We start from the raw sequence: 19,712 nt of genomic DNA, 5'->3' as shown, positions 1-19,712 counted from the left end.
CGTAATTACCTAAGCCAGAAACATTAGCTCCATCTTCACCAAATCCCTTATTACCAGAAATTATCTCTTACTCCAAGGGCTGGTGGGTGTGTGATTTTCGCTAGTACTGATGTTTATATTGCTGTGAAAAATGCTCTTTAGAATTTTGAGGCCTACCTGAAGTTGTTTTGATAGGGCCAAATCACATGATTAAATTTTTGTGTGTGTGTGTCAGTACTGGGGCTTGAACTCAGGGTCTGGGTGCTATCCCTTAGCTTCTCTGCTCAAGATTAGCATCCTCCCATTTGAGCTATAGCTCTACTTCCGGTCCTGAGTGTTTTTGGAGATAAGAATCTCAGGGACTTTCCTGCTTGAGCTGGCTTTGAACCGCGATTTTCAGCTCTCAGACTCCTGAATAGCTGGGATTACACATAAGCAGAGCCACCGGCGCCCGACTGACTTCCTGCTTTTTGCAAGCTGGTTAACTGGAGATAAAAATCTCCTAAACTTGGGGAGGGCGGGGTTTAGCCAGCGGAAGGGCGCCTGCCTGGCATGCGCAAGGCCCTGGGTTCGGTCCTTAGTTCTGGAAAAAAACAAAACCAAAAAAGCTACAAAAATCTCCTAAACTTTCTTGCTTGGGCTGGTTTTGAATCATGCTAGGATTACAGGCAGGTACCTCACTAGCTTTTTGTCAATGAATCCTTGAGCTTGGAATGATGTTTATGGCTTTTTTTTTCTTTTCCCGTCATGGGACTTGAACTCTGGGCCTGAGCCAGCCACAGTGCCACTTCTGGTTTTCTGGTGGTTCATTGGAGAGCTTAACAGACTTTCTGCCCTGTCCCTCACCTCTTCAGCTCAAGGCTAGCGCTCTACCACTCGACCATAGAGCCATTTCGGGTTTTTTCTGCTTATGTGGTGCTGAGGAATCGAACCCAGGGCCTCATAGCATGCAAGGCAAGCATTCTACCACTGAACCACCTTCGCAGCCCAGCTAGCCCTTCTTAATAAGGAATTTAGCTCGGGCTTTGCTTTGAGGGTTTTTAGACTCCGCCTTCTACCCTCGCTGGTCCCGCCCAGGGCGCCCTGGGTCAGCCCGAGACCTCCTCAAGATGGCTACAGAAGCACTTCCGCTTTCTTTCTGGACTAGTCCCGCCTTCGAGAAATCCCACCTCCCGCGCGCCGAGGGCGGAGCTAAGGCTTAGCCTCTGATTGGTCAGCTTGACTGGCGACCTTTCCTCTCTGCGACAGTTTCCCGAGGTTCTTAGCGCTTCGGTGGCGCCGACGGGAGCTGGAAGGCAGGCAAGATGGCGGACGTACTGGACCTTCACGAGGCTGGGGGCGAGGATTTCGCCATGGATGAGGATGGGGACGGTGAGGACGGTGGAGGCGGCTGCGGGAAGTGGGGAAGGTGCGAGGGGAGACTGTAACTGGAGACACGTCTGCGGGAGCGGGGCCCCAGGGTGCGGGAACAGGGTCTCAGTAGGCCCCGCCCCCGTGGAGGGATGGGGCGGGCCCGGGCCGAGCCTGGTAGTCGGGAGGAATGTGCTTCACGGAGGGTCCCGGGAAGGAGGCGGTCGTTTCAATGACTTTCATACCTGTTCTTCGTTTTGGGGGCTCCAGAGAGCATCCACAAACTGAAAGAAAAGGCGAAGAAACGGAAGGGCCGCGGCTTTGGCTCGGGTGAGTGTGGGGGAGGTGGGAGGCCGCGGTCCAATAGGACGGGAGCCCGACTCGCGGAAAACACTCGGGCAAAGGGAAGAGTTTTCGGTGATCTGGTGTGTGTTCCTTTCAGAAGAGGGGTCCCGGGCGCGTATGCGCGAGGATTACGACAGCGTGGAACAGGACGGAGATGAACCCGGACCGCAGCGCTGTGAGTTTCCTTGAGCCCATGGGGATCAGGAATTAGGCACGAATAAAACTGAGCCTAGTAGGGGTGAATCGGGCTAACCATGCTATGGAGTCTATTGTCATTGTACCCTTGCGATCCCGCTTGAAGCTAGAAGTTTATCTCATGTGTTCGTACCACCACTCTACCCTTCCTCAACAGCTGTTGAAGGCTGGATTCTCTTTGTCACTGGAGTACATGAAGAAGCCACTGAAGAAGACATCCACGACAAATTCGCCGAATATGGGGAAATAAAAAATATCCACCTCAACTTAGACAGGCGGACAGGATACCTAAAGGTATTTTGGGTTGCACTTCTTTAGTTCTTTACCCCCTTAACTCTTAAATGGCATTGATTGCTCTCCTGTTTTTGCTGTGGTTTGCCAAGAATAAAATTGAAGTAAAATAACATTGGAGCCAGTTGCTTTTGACTCAGCACCCATAATCCCAGCTTCTCAGGATACTGAGATCTGAGGATCACAATTAGAAGGCAGCCCGTGCAAAAGTCTGAGAATCTTACCTCCAGGGAGCCACCAGAAAGCCTGAAGAGTATGTGTGCCTTACATGGTAGAGCACTAGCATTGAGCAGAACAGCTAAGAGAACACTCAGGCCCTGAGTACCCACACAGAAAGAAAACAACACTGGAGATTGATATTGTTAGGCACAGAACAGAAATAAATCAGACAAGTTGTACATGCAATAGGAATATATGATGTATGTTCATTGTGTAAAGTTTGTGTATTTTGCTGTTGAGTTTGGATTTGAGGAAAGAGGAAATGTGAAGTGATACCTGTCTCTTCATTTGTTCCAGGGGTATACTCTAGTTGAATATGAAACATACAAAGAGGCCCAGGCTGCCATGGAGGGACTCAATGGCCAGGATTTGATGGGACAGCCAATCAGCGTGGACTGGTGTTTTGTTCGGGGTCCACCCAAGGGCAAGAGGAGGTACAGAAAAAGGGCATATGCTATCTTGTTAAAGGGAGCATGAGGAGAAAACAAAGACATTGATGAACTGCCCTTTCTCCTATTTGTCTTTAGAGGTGGCCGGAGACGGAGCAGGAGTCCAGACCGGAGACGACGCTGATAAGTTCTCTGTTCAAGTGGTCTTGAAGATTGCATTTGAACATTCAGCCTTGGAGAGGGCTGAGGCAGGACTGGGCTGTGTTTATATTTAATCTCTTACTCTTGTTGCATAGTGTTTCTTTTGGGTTATGAATAAATGTTGCATTTTTGTTTTCTATATGTAAGTTTTTCCTGTTCTAAAATAGCTGCTTTAAAGCACTATTCACAGTAAGGCATTATGGGTAACTGTGAAGACATTTCTGCTAGGGATGGAATTGTGTGTTTCTAGTGGGGTTATGATGAGAGATTTTGCTCAATATATATATATATTTTTTTTGGGGGGGGTCCTGTTGTGGGGTCTGAACTCTGGGCCTGGGCGCTGTCCCTCAGCTCTTCAGCTCAAGGCTAGCGCTCTGCTACTTGAGCCACAGTGCCACTTCCAGCTTTTTTCTTTTTGCTTATGTGGTGCTGAGGAATCGAACCCAGGGCCTCAGGCATGCAAAGCAAGTGTTCTACCACTGAGCCACCTTCCCAGCCTCTCAGTATTTTTCTTGAAAGAATACAAGTGTAGCAGTGAGATATTCTTGGAGTATCAGAGAATAATTCTGTTCCTGTATACTCTATCGGGAGCTGATGGACTGCTATAAGAATGTCTCTTTTGCTTCTTCCTCTTTTGATATCACATTTGCTTGTACTTCTAGCTGTGTGAGGGCTTGATCTGGCATTCTTCCGGACCCTCCTTCCTTGGAGGAGTCTATTCTTGGTTGGTGGCGTCCTTTTTGGCAGCCAAGGGTAAAGGCCCCATAGAGGAGAGGATCCAAAGGAGCATTTAGGAGGCCAAAGAGGAAAAGGATGTGGCTGAGGCTGGGAGGGACTTCACTTAGCATGGTGGGGGAGAACCAGTACCACAGACCCAGTAGGTAATAAGGTGTCCAGCAGAGGGTGAAGGTCAGCAAGACTAGTAGGGCCAGTCGCAGGGCCCGAAGACGAACACGAGGACGAGTGTCAAAGCTGCGGCGGAGGGCAAATTCACCATCGGGGGCTGGGAATTCAGAAAACACACTCATTCAAAACTGCTCAGCCTCTGCACTGAGAATCTTGAGAATTGAAGAGATAAAGATGGTGAGACGGAGCCTCCCACTTTTCCCAAGGAGAAGAGGTCAGCAAACCCTCTTAACCTTTTCCCTGCCTGGGACTACATGACTCCTCTCCTACATCAGACATTTGACAGACATGTTGGGGAAAATGGTTTTGATTGAGAATGCTTTATCAGGTGAAGCCAGCACATCCGCTTTAAGACTTGATGGTATTCCAGAGTAAAGAAGAATATTGACCTGGCTGGGAAGGTGGCTGGCTTAGTGGTAGAGCGCTTGCCTTACATGCCTGAGGTCCTGGGTTTGATTCCTCAGCACCACATAAGCAAAAAGAAAAAAGCCGGAAGTGGTGCTGTGGCTCAAGTGGTAGAGCGCTAGCCTTGAGCTGAAGACCTGAGGGACAGTTCCCAGGCCCAGAGTTCAGGTCCCATGACCGGACCCAAAGGAAAAAAAAATACTGATGATTTTTCCCCTTAATCCTTTTATGGCTTAGTTTCGCTAGAAGCAGTTTACTTTTTTTTTTTTTCTTTCTGTTTTGGAGCTTGAACTCAGAGCCTAGATGTTGTGCCTTAGTTTTTTTGCTAAAAGGTTGATACTTTACCACTTGAACCACACTTCAAGTGTAGACTTTGTGTAGGTTAGTTAGAGATGAGAGTCATAGACTTTCCCGCCTAGGCTGGCTTCAAACTGCCAGCCTCTAAACTCAGCCTTCTGAGTAGCTAGGATTACAGGCTGAGCCACCAGCACCTGACTAGAAAATAATGAGCACTTAAGTCACTTTGGTTTAGTGCCATACTGTCATAGCAGATATGTAAGTAATACTTTCAGGGTAAGGATTACAGTCTGGGAATTATTCTTACCATGACTTGCCTTTGTGGTCTGGGTACTGGACACACTGAGGACAATACGGCTATAGCAGATGGCCATGACGGTCAGTGGCAGCAGAAAGAGGCAGCAGAAGGTGAAGAGGTTATAGGTGGTCTCTTGCCATTGAGCCTTGAAGCTCCCTTTGGTGACACACTGAGTGAAGGGGACTGGGCCAGCTCGCTGGACAGTGTGGAACAGGAACAGCTGGAGTGGAGTTGAGCTCTATTAGTACTACTTCCTACAGCATTCAAAACTATCCAGTGGTGTTATAGGATCTCCCAGTTACCTCTTAACACCATGCAGAGCAGTGCAATGAAGTTTGTTGTACCTCAAATACTTTTTGTCCTGGGACTTGAACTCTGGGCTCGGATACTGTCTTTGAACTCTTAAGCTCAAGGCAAGCACTCTACCACTTGAGCCACAGTGCCACTTCCGGTTTTCTGGTGTTTTATTGGAGATAAGAATCTCAAGGACCACTGGCTTTGAACCATGATCCTCAGATCTGAGCCTCCTGAGTAGCTAGGATTATAGGCTTGAGGTACTGATGCCTAGACCTGAGCCTCTTTGTGCTCAACCACTTGAGCCAAAGTACCACTTCCTGCTTTTTCTGAGTAGTTTATTGGAGATGCCTGGCTTCTCAAATACTATTCTAATATTGCACTTTGTAACATAGTACCTACAACTTTGCCTATATTATTGTCTTAAAATAGTTTTTCTGGTTATATCTTGTAAAATAAAAAAGCAAAAAAAAATCAGCCAAAGACAAGTTTTTGTTGACTAGGCTGAGGAATAATTTTTGTTGTTGTTGTGAGGCTTGAACTCAGGGTCTGGGCACTGTCCCTGGCTCTTGCAAGACTAGCACTCTTATCACTTTGGACCACAGCACTGCTTCTGGTTTATGAATGGTTAATTGGAGGTAATATTACAGGCATGAGCCACCCATGCTGGGTTCAGGAATAGTTTTTTTGTTTCTTTTTTATCCCCATGTCTGGACATACTTGAAAATGTGAGAAGTGTAAAAATAGTTCAAAAGCTGGGCGCTGGTGGCTCATGCCTGTAATCCTAGCTACTCAGGAGGCTGAGATCTGAGGATCTCGGTTCAAAGCCAGCCCGGGCAGGAGAGACCGTGAGACTCCTATCTAATAAACCACCAGAAAACTGGAAGTGGCGCTGTAGCTCAAGTGGTAGAGTGCTTGCCTTGAGCTGAAGAGCTGAGGGACAGCGCCCAGGCCCAGAGTTCAAGTCCCACGACCGACAAAAAAAAAAAAAGTTCAAATTCTTGGACTTAGAGTTTGGTCATATCCTTGCCTCTGCCTCGCATTTCTATGTAACTTACATATAGTAGAAGCGTTTTTAACCATGGATTGGCCTGGAATGAGTCTACAAAAGTCAGTAATTTCTTTCTTTTTTTTTTTTTTGGTGTTGATCCTGGGGCTTGAATGCAGCTGCACTTCTGGCTTTTTGGTTGTTAATTGGAGATGACAGTCTCACAGAAGCCTGGCACCGGTAGGTCATGCCTGTAATCCTAGCTACTCAGGAGGTTGAGATCTAAGGGTTGTAGTCTGAAGCTAACCTGGACAGGAGACTCATCTCCAATTAATCACTTGAAAATTGAAAGTGGACCTGTGTCTCAAAAGTTGTAGAGTGCTAGCCTTGAGCCAAAAAAGCTCAGGGACAGCGTCCAGGCCTTAAGCTGAAACCTCATGACCGACAAGAATTAAAATAAAAAAGATACATATGGGCTTTCTTGCCTAGACTGGCTTTGAACCGCAAACCTTAGATCTCAGCCTCCTGAAAGATTACAGGTATGATTCCCCCAATTCCTGGCTAAGAGTAAGTAATATCTAATTAATACCTATTACTTCTTTGTCATGCTTTTAAAAAATCACTATAAATTTTGTATTGATAGCTAATCATTTCATCTTTTTTTTTTTTTGGTCAGTCGTGGGGCTTGAACTCGGCCTGGGCGCTGTCCTTCAGATCTTCAGCTCAAGGTTAACTCTCTACCACTTGAGCCACAGCACCACCTCTGGCTTTTTCTGCTTACGTGGTGCTGAGGAATCGAACCCAGGGCTTCATGCATACAAGGCAAGCGCTCTACCACTGAGCCACCTTCCCAACCCCAATCATTTCAGATTCATGACATGCTACAACACATGGGCAAGACAGAGGCTATCGAAAGACACAACTTGGAACCCAAAAATATATCAAGCTTTTGCATATACATGTCAAGATCAGTATGCCATTGAAGCATTGCAATTATTAGACTGCAGTTATTGCCAGCTGTAAGAAAAATGTCATTTCTTATTTCATCATCTTAGGCCTCATAGGTTTCAAGTGACTCAGTGAAAGTCACAAGCTTGTGGTAGAGCCAAGTTAAACAGTCAAACAATGCAACAAAGATACTCAATTCCCAGTCCCTATCTAAGGTTTGTTTCATATAAACAGATTAAACAATTCCAGTTTCACTGTGGCAATAAGGTCCTAAGTGTGGGATGGTAGAGGTCCTGTTTGACATTGTAGGAAGTTTTTTCGTTTTTTTGTTTTTGGCTGGTCGTGGGGCCTGAACTCTGGGCCTGGGTGCTGTGCTTCAGCTCTTTAGCTCAAGGCTAGCACTCTACCACTTGAGCCACAGCACCGCTTCGTTTTTTTCTGCATCTGTGGTGCTGAAGAATCGAACCCAGGACCTCATGCATGAAAGGCAAGCCCTCTAGCACTGAGCCACCTTCCCAGCCCTGGAAGTAAATTTTTTTTTGTCCTTAGTACTTATCTCTTTTTTTGGCAGCTAATTTTATAATATTTTAGGTTTTGAGGCTCACATCTTAAATCATCTAATATTCTGAAGACTGAAATTGCATGCCCTTCTTGGTTTCCTTGCAAACATAATCTTAATTCTGCAGTCTCAAGCGAAGGTAGTGATTTTCATTTGGAAGAAAATTCTCCATATTTAACTTTTTCTAGACTTTGAGCTCCTTTTCAGAACTGAGATTTGGTTAACCAGAAACCAAGTTCAGATGTCTTTGTGTTTCTTTTTTTCTTTTCTTCTTTTTTTCTGGTTGGTTGGTTGTGGGGCATGAACTCTGGGCCTGGGTTCTGTCCCTGAACTCCTTAGCTCTAAGTTAGTGATATTATCACTTGAATCTCACCTTCTTTCCTGCTTGGGCTGGCTTAGAACCTTGATCCTCAGATCTTAGCCTCTTGGGTAGTTAGGATTACAGGTATGAGTCACTTGCCCCAGCTGTGTTCCTAATTTTTAATACCCATTCTTCAGTAAATCTAGCATAGAAAGGAAAAACTAGTAACACCACATCACTATTCATCCCTTACCTTAGTGTGTTCCACTGCCCTCAGGATAAAGTAAAACCTTAGTATTTCTTCTTTCCTCTCCTTCCTGATTATTCACTCATACCAAGTCCTTAGTTTTAGCAGCAACGTCTTTGAGATCCTTTACCTTCCATTCTCCTAGCCTTTCTCCTGCTTTAACTGGTTTTAAGAATTTATCATTTGCTGTCTTTCAAGTTTTTTTTGGGGGGGGGAGAGGGGAGTCCAGTTGTGGGGCTTGAACTCCGGGCCTGGGTGTTGTCCCTCAGTTCTTCAGCTCCACGCTAGCATTCTATCACTTGAAAACTATAGAACCACTTCCTGTTTTCTGGTGGTTTATTGGAGATAAGAATCTCACCGACTTTCCTGCCCGGGCTGCCTTTGAACTGTGATTCTCAAATCTCAGCCTCCTGAGTAGCTAGGATTACAAGTGTGACCCACTGGTATCTGTCTGGTTTTTTGTTTGTTTTTTAAATCATTTTTAGAAAGCTTTCCCTGACCTGAGATTCTGTTGTTTTTGAACTCCTGAAGAGTAGAGTTGTGTTCTTGAACTCTTTACCTTTAGCATAACACTTTTTGTGATAAGGGGGCCTGAACTCAGAGCCTCTTGCTCTTGATTAATTTTTTTTGTTCCAGTGCTCATTAGCCGCGCCTCCACGTCCTGCTTTTTGTTCAGTAGTTGAAGAGTCTCACAGACTTTCCTACCCTGCTTAGTTTTAAGCCAGGGTCCTCACACTGGGCTCCTCAAATCTCAGCCTCCTGTGTAGCCATGTATAACTAGGATAACAGATGCGAGCCACCAGAGCCTAGAGATGACACACTTCATGTTTTGTACCACAAAGTATTAATCAAAGACAGTGACTTCACTCCTTCCTGCCCCAAAGGTTTTCTTTCTTCAGTACCTGGGATTGAACCCAGAGCCTTTTGACTGCTAAGGAAGAACTCTACCGCTGAGCTACACCCCCCAACTCCTTATCCAGAGGTTTTCTGCATCGTTATCAGAAGAACGACTTAGTATGGGATGTTATGGGGAATTGGAAGCCAAACACTAGATCTAAAGAAGAGGGACAGATAATATAAGAGAACTGCTAGAGCCGGGTGCCGGTGGCTCACGCCTGTAATCCTAGCTACTAAGGAGGCTGAGATCTGAGGATCACGGTTCAAAGCCAGCCCAGGCAGCAAAGTCCATGAAACTCTTATCTCCTATAAACCACTCGAAAACCAGAAGTGGCGCTGTGGCTCAAGCGGTAGAGCACTCACCCAAGCCCAGGGTTCAAGCCCCACGACCAACCAAAAAAAGAAAAAACTGCTACAAAGGATAGCAACCCTCAAATAACATGCAAATAATCTTAAAAGGACTACAAGCTAATGGCGTGCACATATGCACTTTAGCAATCCAAGTTCATATGGTGAAACCAAATACCAAGTTACTCACCTGGGGCACGGCCAACAGGAAACTAAGTCCCCAAGCTGCCCCCAGAAGCTTCCTTCCACCAGAGCGGGGTCCCAGCGGATTGAGTACTGCCGCCTGGCGGTCAAGCCCGATAACTACGGGCAAGAAAGCGGCGGCGTACATGGCCATTAGTTTTAGGAACATGAGTGTCCGACAGGCAATGTCCCCTGCCAACCACTGGACTGTAATGTTCCAGGTGGCATCTAGAGGCATTACCACGAAAGTGACTAGTAGGTCGGCAGCCGCTAAATGGGCGAAGAGTCGCCGGACCGGAGAGGGACGGGTCTGGCTGGGTCGCGGCCGGGTCACTGACCACAGCACGGCCAGGTTTCCTCCAGCCGAGGAAACAAACAGCACAATGGTCGCTCCCACTCGGACCTTGGCTGCGGCCGAGAAGGTGGGTAACTCTGAACCCTCCACCTCTACTCCTGATCCCGCCCAGACCTCCGGCCCGGCTGCTGACCCCCAGTCGGTGCGGTTGCCTGCAGACATGGAGGCCTGGAAGGGAGGAGGAGGAGAGGAGGGAGTGTGGGTACGGAGCGGTTAACCCGGGCCGCTGATTCTTCACTCTCCTTTTCAGGATCAGAAGGTGGTGATGGCGAATTGCGTCCCCTACAGTCTCTTGTCTCTCCATCTATGCTAAGGGAGGTCACCCCACAGAAATTAGGTGCTAATCATACCCGCTTCTCCCTTGATTTAGCCGGGACTTTGAACTTCTATTGCCTAAGATGTCTTTTGCAGCTAGAGCTTTGGATCGCGTCGGTGTGTGTGTGTGTGTGGCGGGGGTAGGGGTGGTGGCGGGGGTAGGGGTGGTGGCGGGTGGTGGACCCTCTGCTGGCCCGCAGGGCTGGAAGATCACTGCGGATCTTTAGCCCCGCCCTCAGGCCCCGCCCACCGCCCTTGCCCTTTAGGCCCCGCTCCGCACAGGCCCCGCCCCGCAGGCCCCGCCGGAGGCGCTCGTCATCCGGCCCCGCCCCTCTCCGGCCCCGCCCCTGGATATTTAAACTGTTCCCTGGGAGGCGTGCTTACCCGGCGGGAGTGCTCTGCCGAAGACCGCACGCACAGGAACACCACGTGTAGGGGTAAGGACGAGCGCTTCGCGTCCTAAAATGCCGGCTCGAGGGCGGGCTCCGCTAGCTTTCCTTCCCGACGACGTTTGTCCCTCGCGGAGCGCCGTCGATCGCAGGGGGTGGGGCGGGGGCGGTGCCGGGGCGGGACTCCGCGACGCCGAGGAGCCGGGGTCGCCGCTGTCATGGACGCCTGGGTCCGCTTCGGCGCTCAGAGCCAGGCCCGGGAACGGCTGTGTAGGTGCGGCCGACAGAGGAACGGAGGGAGGGTGGGCTGAGGAAGGTTCTGGTGAAGAGAGATTCCATCCCGGGCTACGGGTGTCCCAAAGGGTCAACTCGGGCTACGGGGGCCCGGACGGACCCCGAGGCACATATCGGAGCCGGTCGTGAGGTGGTGGATTCTTTTCTGCTCCCGGGAAAGATGGGGAAACTGAGGCATGAGTGGGGGTGGGGGCAGCGGGGAGGTCACTCCGTCCACATAAGACCCAACAGTGTCCTCGCCGGCGGGCTGCAGTGAGGAGCCCCGGGGAGCCCCCCCACTTCGCTCAGTCTCTGCCCCGCGCGCTGCGCTCGGCGGTGGGGAGCAGCTCCACACCGTCCTCCCCCTCCACCCCCCGGCCCATCTCCGTTCAGTCCGAGGGCCTCGCAGCCTCTTGGTCCACCTGTTCCGAGGAATGGCCCCCCTCCCCCTCCCCCCCTTGTGTCATTACTGATGTGCTTGTGTTGCACTCCCACTGCCTCCTGACCTCAGGCCTCCTCCGTGCCGTAGCTTTAGTTTCGGAACCCCCTTCTAGGCCCCTTTACGCATGCATCTTTCCCTGGCCTGGAGGAGAAGCAGTGAGATATAGGCCTAAAGAGGAGGAAAGGAGAAGTCTGTCCTCATTTGAAGGATAGTGTGCGTGTGCTTGCGCTTGCGTGCCAGTACTGGAGCGTGAACTCAGGGCCTCCACTTCCAGCTTTTTGCTGGTTAATTGGAGATAAGAGACTGGCTCACAGGCTTTGCAGTGCCAGCTAGCTTCAAACCTCAGTCCTCAGATCTCAGCCTCCTGAGTAGCTAGCCAGGATTACAGGTGTGAGGGGGAGGGTAGGAGGGTCTAACTTACTTTGTCCTCTCCTCCAGGGCTGCCCAATATGCTTGCTCACTTCTTGGCCATGCACTGCAGAGACACGGGGCCAGTCCTGAGTTACAGAAACAGATCAGACAACTGGAGAGCCATTTGAGCCTTGGAAGAAAGCGTAAGTAATTGCAACTTTCCAACTATCCCAACTTTTCCTTCATCCCAAACTATTTGCCCATTTTACCCTCTTCCTAATTCCTGACCTCCCCTTTTCTCCCCCCATTTCTTCATCACTTGTTTTTTTTTAATGCCTCCTGTTGAAAGAAAGTAAAGGTGCAAGTGTGGAGATGTGACAGTGAACAACTTCCACCCCAACAGATACAAGCCAAATAAGGGGAAAAAATAAACAAGAAGCCTGGTGCCAGTAACTCACACTGTTGGTCCTCCCATTGACCAACAAAATGCATAAAGTGAAAGTGTGGCTCAAGTGGTAGAGTTCCAGCTTGGAGTAGAAAAAGTCAAACAAGAGCATAAGGCCCTGATTTCAAGTCCCAGTTCCAACACACACACGAAGAATAGGTATAAGGAAGTAATGAGTGGGGCACCGTGGCTCACACCTGTAATCCTAGCTACTCTTGAGGCTGAGATCTGAGGGTCCAATAAACCACCAGAAAACTGGAAGTGGTGTTGTGGCTCAAGGGGTAGAGCCACAACCCACAACCTGACTTGAGCTGAAGAGATGAGGGACAGCGCCCAGGCCCAGAGTTCAAGACCCATGACTGACCAAAAGAAAGGAAGTAAATTGGGGTTAAGACTAATTAAAATCTGGGCTGGGAAGGTAGCTCAGTAGTAGAGTGCTTGTCTTGCATGCATGTGTCCCTAGGTTCTATTCCTCAGCACCACATAAGCAGAAAAAGCTGGAAGTGGCACTGTAGCTCAAGTGGTAAAGCGCTAGCCTTGAGCTGAAGAGCTGAGGGACAGTGCCCAGGCCGAGTTCAGGCCCCAAGACCAACAAAAAAAAAAACTAATTAAAATCTGAATAAAAAGTGAATTTTTTTTTGTGCCAGTTAGCTTTTTTTCTCAAGGCTGGTGCTCTACCACTTGATCCATACCTCTAGGTATTTGCTGGTTAATTGAAGATAAGTATCTTTTTTTGTGGGTCCTGGGGCTTGAACTCAGGGCCTAGGCACTGTCCTTGAGCTCTTGTGCTCTTGTGGAGCTTCAGCTCTACTTCTGGTTTTCTGGTGGTTAATTGGAGATAAGAGTCATGGACTTTTCTGCCTGTGTTATCTTCAAACTGGGATCCTCAGATCTCAGACCTCCTGAATAGCTAGGATCACAAGTGTAAACTACCCAGCAAAGAAGATAAATGTCCTATGGACTTTCCTGTCTAGGTTGGTTCTGAACCTCAGTCCTCAAATTTCAGCCTCTTGCGTATCTAAGGCCACTGGTGCCTGGCAAAAGAATAAGTTTTTTTTTTTTCTCAGCTCTTTTTTTTTTTGGGAGGGGGGGTCTGGTCGTGGGGCCTGAACTCTGGGCGCTGTCCCTCAGCTCTTCAGCTCAAGGTTAGCGCTCTACCACTTGAGCTACAGTGCCACTTCTGGCTTTTTTCTTTTTGCTTATGTGATGCTGAGGAATCAAACCCAGGGCCTGAGGCATGCAAGGCAAGTGCTCTACCACTGAGCCACCTTTCCAGCCCCCACTTATTCAACTTTTACTCTGCTGTTATCTCCCTTTTTTGTATGTCTTACTCTCGTCACTCTACCTCACATCCTTGCTTTCTTTGATAACCTCCCAGTTCTGCGTCTGGGTAACTCAGCGGATGCCCTTGAATCAGCCAAAAGAGCTGTGCACCTATCAGACGTTGTCCTGAGATTCTGCATCACCGTTAGTCACCTCAATCGAGCCTTATACTTTGCCTGTGACAATGTCCTGTGGGCTGGAAAGTCTGGACTGGCTCCCGGTGTGGATCAGGAGAAGTGGGCCCAGCGGTCATTCAGGTTTGTTATTCTTTTATCCTATAAAGACCTTTTGGTCACTTTCATGCTGCATAATTTTTCATAAGAGAAAGATCACTCAGGGCCTTTCCAAATATACACTCAGCTTCATATCTATCTGTTTCACATCTGTGAATTCAGCCAATTGTAGACTTAAAATATTAGGAAAATAAATGTCTTTTTTGAACAGGTATAAACTTTTTTTTTTCCTTTCTTCTTTGTGTCAGTTCTTTGTGTCAGTACTGGACTTGAACAAAGAGTCTGGGCGCTGTCCCTTAGCTTTTGCATCAGACTGGTGTTCTACCATTGGAGCCACAGCTCTACTTCTGGCTCTTTGGTGGTTGATTGGAGATAGGAATCTCATGGACTTTTCTGCCTGGGCTGACTTGGAACCACAATCCTCAGATCTCAACCTCCTGAGTGGCTAGGATTACAGGTGTAAGCCACCAGTGCCCAGCCTCTCTCTCTGCTTTTTTGAACCCTGCCAGCATCTACCACTTGAGCCATGCCTCCAGTTTCAGCTTTTATTGGTTAGTGGTTATTTTAGTGGTTATTGGTTGGTCGTATGACTTGAACTCTGGGCCTACCCTCAGCTTTTCAGCTCAAGGCAATTGTTCTACCACTTGAGCCACAGTGCCACTTCTGGCTTTCTGGTGGTTAATTGGAGATAAGAGTTTCAAGGACTTTCCTCCCCAGGCTGGCTTTGAATCTCTATCTTCAGATCTCAGCCTCCTGAGTAGCTAGGATTACAGGCATGAGCCACCAGCCCTTTGCCTTTTTTTGAGGGGGACAGGTAGTGGGTGCTAAACTTGGCCTGGGTACTGTCCCTAGCTTTCTTGTTCAAAGCCAGTGTTCTACTCCTTGAGCCACACCTCAACTTCTGGCTTTTTTGCTGGCTAATTGAATATAAGAGTCTCACAGGATTTATCTGCCTGGGCTGGCTTCAAATGGTAATCTTCAGATCTCAGCCTCCTGAGTAGCTAGGATTATAGGTGTGAATGACTGGCACCCGACTATGAAGAGAAGGTATTTGAGTGTTGTATGGCTGTGTTTAGAATCTGTCCACGCCCGTTCTAATCTTCCTGTGTATCTCAGGTACTACCTCTTCTCCCTCATCATGAATTTGAGCCGTGATGCTTACGAGATACGTTTACTGATGGAGCAAGAGTCTTCAGCTTGCAGCAGGCGGCTGAAGAGTTCTGGAGGTGGAGTCCCTGGAGGAAATGAAACTGGGGGGCCTGGGGGACTAGGGACTCCAGGAGGAGGCCTACCCCAGCTGGCGCTGAAGCTGCGGCTGCGAGTCCTGCTCTTGGCTCGGGTTCTTCAAGGCCATCCGCCTCTTCTGCTGGATGTAGTCAGAAACGCCTGTGATCTCTTCATTCCGCTGGACAAGCTCGGGCTCTGGCGTTGTGGCCCTGGGATTGTGGGGTTCTGTGGCCTCATATCCTCCATCCTGTCTATCCTCACTCTGGTCTACCCCTGGCTCCGACTCAAGCCCTGACAGCCTGGCGGAGAATAAGGAGGGGATTTGTGAGATGGAATCTTAGACCATCCCTTGTGGACTATCTGAATTCTCATTCTAATTCTTTTCCTTGGTTCAAATGAAAAATCCAGAGATTTAGGGGGTGGAGGGAAGACTGTTAGGAAAACATGAGGTCATGACAGATGGCTTGTCAATAGAGTCTGCTATCCAGATGTGCTTGAGGCTTTGCTCTTTTCCTCTTTCATGGTCTGAGTCTGACTTTATCTGTCTTGTCTATGTCAGACTCTGTCTCTGTGTCTTTCTTTCCTTTTCAGACCGCTGTCCAAGAATTTCAACAATTAGTTTTTGTTGTTGTTCTTGTTAGTTTTTTAAAATTTTTGCCAGTCCTGGGGCTTGAATTCTGGGCTTGGGCAGTGTCCCTGAGCTCCTTTTGCTCAAGGCTAGCACTCTACCACTTGAGCCACCGTACCACTTTCAGCTTTTTCCGTGATTAATTGGAGATGAGAGTCTCACAGATTTTCCTGCTCTGGCTAGCATCAAACCTAGATCCTCAGATCTTAGCCTCCTGAATAGATAGGATTACACACATGAGCCACCAATGCCCAGCAACAATTACTTTTTGATAGGGGACATTATAAGGTTTGTGTTATAAAATTATAACTACCTTCTTGCTATTTTCTTTTTACACTTAGAGTTGCCACGTGGTTGTTTTATTTTTCTTTTTCTCCTTCAATCTCCAAATTATAATTTTTTACAAAATCATAATTTTTATGACTTTTGTCATGTCCCAGTGGTCTCCTTCCACATCTCTCTGTACCCCAAGTTGTTTGATGTTTCTTCTTCCTCCCTCAGGTCTACACTATGATTTAGCCCTCTTCCTTCCTTGTACCCATACTTTCAGATTTCTTCTTATACTTTAATCTCAGAATTTTGTTTCCTATCCTTCTTCACCTATCCAGATTGATGCTGTGCCTAGCATCTTGCTGTAAATACTGTATAATGACTCTGTGTGAATAGGTTTGGTTCATATCCACAATGGAGAACAAACCTTTCAAATGACTCTGTGTGAATAGGTTTGGTTCATATCCACAATGGAGAACAAACCTTTCAAGTCAGCAAATTAAAGATGTTTACTCATTTTCTCTCTCCCTCTCCCTCTCCCTTCCCTCTTTGCCTCCCTCCCTCTCTTCCTCCCTCCCTCCTTCCCTTCCTTCCTTCCTTCCTTCCTTCCTTCCTTCCTCCCTTCCTTCCTTCCTTCCTTCCTTCCTTCCTTCCTTCCTTCCTTCCCTCCCTCCCTCCCTCCTTCCCTCCTTCCCTCCTTCGCCCCTCTTACTTTTTCCCCTCACACAGAGGTTCACTGTGTTGCCCAGGTTGGCTATAAACTTGGAATCTTCCCGCCTCAACTTTCTGAGTAGATAGGATTATAGGTATGTGCCACTGTACTCAACTGTTCATTGACATTTGATGTGGTGTCCCCTATTCCTGTTATTATACTTTGGGTTTTCCATGGTATTGGCCACACATTTTCACTGAGAACATACAGTGTGCAGGGGGGGGAATTCTACATGACAGACATGCTGAAAGCTAGGAAGATCTATGGTTCCCACAGCTGAGATGTTGATGCTCAGTGCCAATGGCTTTGACTTGTAACCCTACCTAGTCAGGAGGTTGAGATCTGAGGATTGCAAAACACAGCTCATGCTCATTCATAGATATGTGAACTTGTTCCTCCAAACACTACAGGGCTGCACATGCTAGGAGCCATGAACTGCATGCAGTGCCCTGGGCTGCCAAGGTCTGCTTTGGGAATTGTGTCTTCAAACACTGTGATTCTTCTGAGTAGGGGGGAAAATTATGCCACTGCTATCAGCTTTTATTTTGTATATCTAAAGTAGAGATAAATAAGATTAGAAAGTGAAAAGAATCTTGTCTCTCACTTCCAAATTTGAGGAAACCATTATGGACCTGGTAACTAAGGTAGGAAAAGAAAAAGAAGCAGCAAAGATGGTGAGAACTGTTCTCAAGCCAGGCACCAGTGGCTCACACCTAGAATCTAGTTACTCAGGAGGCTGAGATCTGAGGAATGTGGTCTGAAGCCAGCCTGTGCAGGAAAGTCTGTGAGAATCTCATCTTCAATAAACTACTTTTGAAAAAAGTCAGAAGTGGAGCTGTGGCTCAAGAGGTAGAGCACTAGCCTTGAGCAAAAGAAGCTCAGAGACAGCACCCAGGCCCCCTGAGTTCACCCTCAGTACTGACTTTAAAAAAGAAAAGAAAAAGTGTTCTTTAGACACTGAAATGAGGCCTCCAGGGGGCAGCACAAAGGCAGAGAACTAGTCAGAGCCCTCAGCCTTCCAGGCCCCGGGCTGGGGCTCCCCACAGTTTCCCGCCACCCCTCCTCCCATTCCTTCCAACTTTATTTTTAGCTGCCAGTGGGAGGGGGCAGGATAGGAGGGAAAGTAAAGAAAACAGAGAGGGAGAGGGACGCGGGCACAGAGGACTTCTCACGCAGGGCACAAGGACCCAGCATGGAGCTCACCCTCTTCCTTCACCTGTTCTTACCCCTGATGCTACTGACAGGTGAGGGAACGCAGTATCTTCAATTCTGTGGGACTGGAGGGGACATGGATTGTTTGGAATGGGGATCCCTGGGGAGTTAATATTCTTTGGGAGATAAGGTAGGAGGTTAGTACTGATTGTGCATTCCGTACCTTTGCGTATATTCCTGTCTCCCTACATGAGTCTCAGGAGGCTTGCATAAGATTTGTACCTAACAGCTGAGCGAGGTGGCTCAGCTGTCATCCTAGCTACTCAGGAGACTGAGATCTGAAGATCCAGGTTCAAAGCCAGCCCGGGCAGGAAAGTCCCTGAGACTCTTCTCTCCAGTTAATCAGCAAAGAAGCTGGAAGCAGAAGGCATAGCTCAAGAAGTAGAGTGCCAGCCTTGATTGGAAAAGCAAAGGGATAGCACCTGGGTCCTGAGTTCAAGCCCTCGTACTCCACAAAGGCAAATTTGTACCTAATTCTCTAAAACCTTTGTCTTAAGTCCTATGGGAATGGGGAAACAGAAGAGAAATGCAAGTGGCAAATCTGATTCCTGCTCTCTCTCCCTCCCCTCGGTTATGCTTGGGGCGGAAGGCGTAACTGCCTCGCTATGTGGTCAGACCTGGTTCAGCTAACCCATGCGCTGTGGTTCCCTGTCGTACCACCCTGCCGGTCTCCTGAATGCAAAAAGGCTTGCATAGAAAATACCTTTTGGAAAGTGAGCATGTTTTGAGTTAGAGCCATAGCTCTTGTTATTTTATTGGTAGCATAAACTTGCTGACTGGCTTGCAAATAAAAAGCAAGACATAATTGAGAAGAGAACCTAGGGAGGAATGAGGCATGGAATTTTTCCTTGTCCAGTGCCCTATAATCTTTGTTTCCTAAAATAACAGCTCTGATTTTAAGGGAATTGGGGTCAAAAGAGAAGAATCAGCCAGGACATAATTGCGGTGGTAGGGGTCTTTAAAGTGGGCAGAGTTGCAGGGAACTGTGGGAGGTAGGTAAGGGGCAATTTGGTGGGTGGATATGATTAAAAAGGAAGGGGATTGTGAGGAGTGGAGGGGTGATGAGCCTCTGGACTGGGCTGATGGCGAACTGTGTATGGGCAGTGCATGGCCCTGCCCAGTTAATTACCATTGAGGTTTCCAGGGCTGGAAGCAACCAGGGGCCTAGACATCGGGAGCAAGTGCCAGACTGACAATGCTACTAGAAGACAAGAGACAGATGGAGAGCCCCCTTGTTCTGTCTTATTATGTTTCTATGGTCCTGGGTTTGGGAGAAAAAAAAAATGGAAACCATGGTATTCAGGGGCTGGAGGAAGGTTTTCTTGGACCCTCACAATTTGAAGAGGATATGTAGGAGGACTGATGGGGAAAAGAGTAACTTGACCTTTCCAGACATGTCTGTGAATGAGATTTCAGGAGAGGGAATGAAAATACAGCTGTGCATCAGTGTGGCCGAGGGCCACAGACCCACACAGAGGCAGGATTCTTCCATGTCGGGCTCTGAGTAGATGACAGAGACTGGAGAGTTCAGAAGAAATAGGCACACATTAAGAGTCAGATATTCCCAAGCTGGGTGCTGTGGCTCATGCCTGTAATCCTGAATACTCAAGAGGCTGACATCTGAAGATGACAGTTAGAAGTCAGCCTAGACAGAAAAGACCATGAGACTTTGACTAACCAACAAAAAGCCAGAAGTAAGGGTATAGCTCAAGTGGTAGAGTGTCAGCCTGGAGTACAAAAAAGCGAAGTGAGGGGCTGGGAAGTTGACTCAGTGGTAGAGCGTTTGCCTTGCATGCCTGAGGCCCTGGGTTCGCTTCCTCAGCACCACATAAGCAAAAAGAAAAAAGCCAGAAGTGGTGCTGTGGCTCAAGTGGTAGAGTGCTAGCCTTGAGCTGAA

At 48.0% G+C, this 19,712-nt stretch overlaps 4 protein-coding genes and 1 long non-coding RNA gene across 6 annotated transcripts in view; 4 read left to right on the top strand and 1 right to left on the bottom strand.

Annotated features, from left to right (window-relative positions):
- Positions 1 to 1,232: 1,232 nt before the first annotated feature.
- Positions 1,233 to 3,110, top strand: Rbm8a (RNA binding motif protein 8A). 2 transcript variants are annotated; one of them, XM_013018321.1, is made up of 6 exons: positions 1,233 to 1,350; positions 1,600 to 1,659; positions 1,772 to 1,849; positions 2,027 to 2,163; positions 2,677 to 2,813; positions 2,907 to 3,110. In XM_013018321.1, the coding sequence occupies exons 1-6, from the start codon at positions 1,284 to 1,286 to the stop codon at positions 2,950 to 2,952; spliced, it is 525 nt and encodes a 174-aa protein (XP_012873775.1). In that variant the 5' UTR covers positions 1,233 to 1,283; the 3' UTR covers positions 2,953 to 3,110. The 2 variants fall into 2 exon arrangements, with proteins under 2 accessions (XP_012873775.1, XP_012873776.1); XM_013018322.1 differs by having other exon boundaries at positions 1,235 to 1,350; positions 1,775 to 1,849; positions 2,907 to 3,108.
- A 398-nt stretch (positions 3,111 to 3,508) lies between these two features.
- Positions 3,509 to 10,157, bottom strand: LOC105987136 (gonadotropin-releasing hormone II receptor-like). The gene is made up of 3 exons (XM_013018319.1): positions 9,648 to 10,157; positions 4,885 to 5,095; positions 3,509 to 3,972 (listed from the first exon to the last, which is right to left on the bottom strand). Exons 1-3 carry the CDS (start codon positions 10,155 to 10,157, stop codon positions 3,572 to 3,574), a joined length of 1,122 nt encoding a protein of 373 aa, XP_012873773.1. The 3' UTR covers positions 3,509 to 3,571.
- A 739-nt stretch (positions 10,158 to 10,896) lies between these two features.
- On the top strand, positions 10,897 to 15,620 carry Pex11b (peroxisomal biogenesis factor 11 beta). Its single transcript, XM_013018320.1, has 4 exons — positions 10,897 to 10,973; positions 11,853 to 11,968; positions 13,589 to 13,790; positions 14,883 to 15,620. Exons 1-4 carry the CDS (start codon positions 10,918 to 10,920, stop codon positions 15,286 to 15,288), a joined length of 780 nt encoding a protein of 259 aa, XP_012873774.1. The 5' UTR covers positions 10,897 to 10,917; the 3' UTR covers positions 15,289 to 15,620.
- A 609-nt stretch (positions 15,621 to 16,229) lies between these two features.
- Positions 16,230 to 16,412, top strand: LOC105987089. The gene is made up of 2 exons (XR_001175143.1): positions 16,230 to 16,287; positions 16,344 to 16,412. It is a non-coding gene; the product is annotated as an uncharacterized LOC105987089 (long non-coding RNA).
- Positions 16,413 to 17,492: 1,080 nt separating this feature from the next.
- Itga10 (integrin, alpha 10) overlaps positions 17,493 to 19,712 on the top strand; it is a 21,454-nt gene continuing 19,234 nt past the window's right edge. The window contains exon 1 of the mRNA XM_013018224.1: positions 17,493 to 17,847. Within this exon, the coding sequence (XP_012873678.1) occupies positions 17,796 to 17,847 (52 nt within the window). The 5' untranslated portion in view covers positions 17,493 to 17,795. The remainder of the gene's footprint in view (positions 17,848 to 19,712) is intronic.

Source organism: Dipodomys ordii, unplaced genomic scaffold, assembly GCF_000151885.1.
Source record: "Dipodomys ordii isolate 6190 unplaced genomic scaffold, Dord_2.0 Scaffold39, whole genome shotgun sequence".
NCBI classification, from domain to species: domain Eukaryota; kingdom Metazoa; phylum Chordata; class Mammalia; order Rodentia; family Heteromyidae; genus Dipodomys; species Dipodomys ordii.
This window is presented reverse-complemented; position numbering and strand designations above follow the sequence as displayed.

Bases quoted from the DNA above. Each gene is read 5' to 3' on its own strand.
- Rbm8a (XM_013018321.1), top strand. From the start codon at position 1,284: ATGGCGGACGTACTGGACCTTCACGAGGCTGGGGGCGAGGATTTCGCC. The intron at 1,351-1,599 runs GTGAGGACGGTG...TGGGGGCTCCAG, and splicing joins CATGGATGAGGATGGGGACG to AGAGCATCCACAAACTGAAA. The intron at 1,660-1,771 runs GTGAGTGTGGGG...TGTTCCTTTCAG, and splicing joins GGGCCGCGGCTTTGGCTCGG to AAGAGGGGTCCCGGGCGCGT.
- LOC105987136 (XM_013018319.1), bottom strand. From the start codon at position 10,157: ATGTCTGCAGGCAACCGCACCGACTGGGGGTCAGCAGCCGGGCCGGAG. The intron at 5,096-9,647 runs GTGAGTAACTTG...ACTCCACTCCAG, and splicing joins TCCTGTTGGCCGTGCCCCAG to CTGTTCCTGTTCCACACTGT. The intron at 3,973-4,884 runs GTAAGAATAATT...CTGAATTCCCAG, and splicing joins GACCACAAAGGCAAGTCATG to CCCCCGATGGTGAATTTGCC.
- Pex11b (XM_013018320.1), top strand. From the start codon at position 10,918: ATGGACGCCTGGGTCCGCTTCGGCGCTCAGAGCCAGGCCCGGGAACGG. The intron at 10,974-11,852 runs GTGCGGCCGACA...CCTCTCCTCCAG, and splicing joins GCCCGGGAACGGCTGTGTAG to GGCTGCCCAATATGCTTGCT. The intron at 13,791-14,882 runs GTTTGTTATTCT...TGTGTATCTCAG, and splicing joins TGGGCCCAGCGGTCATTCAG to GTACTACCTCTTCTCCCTCA.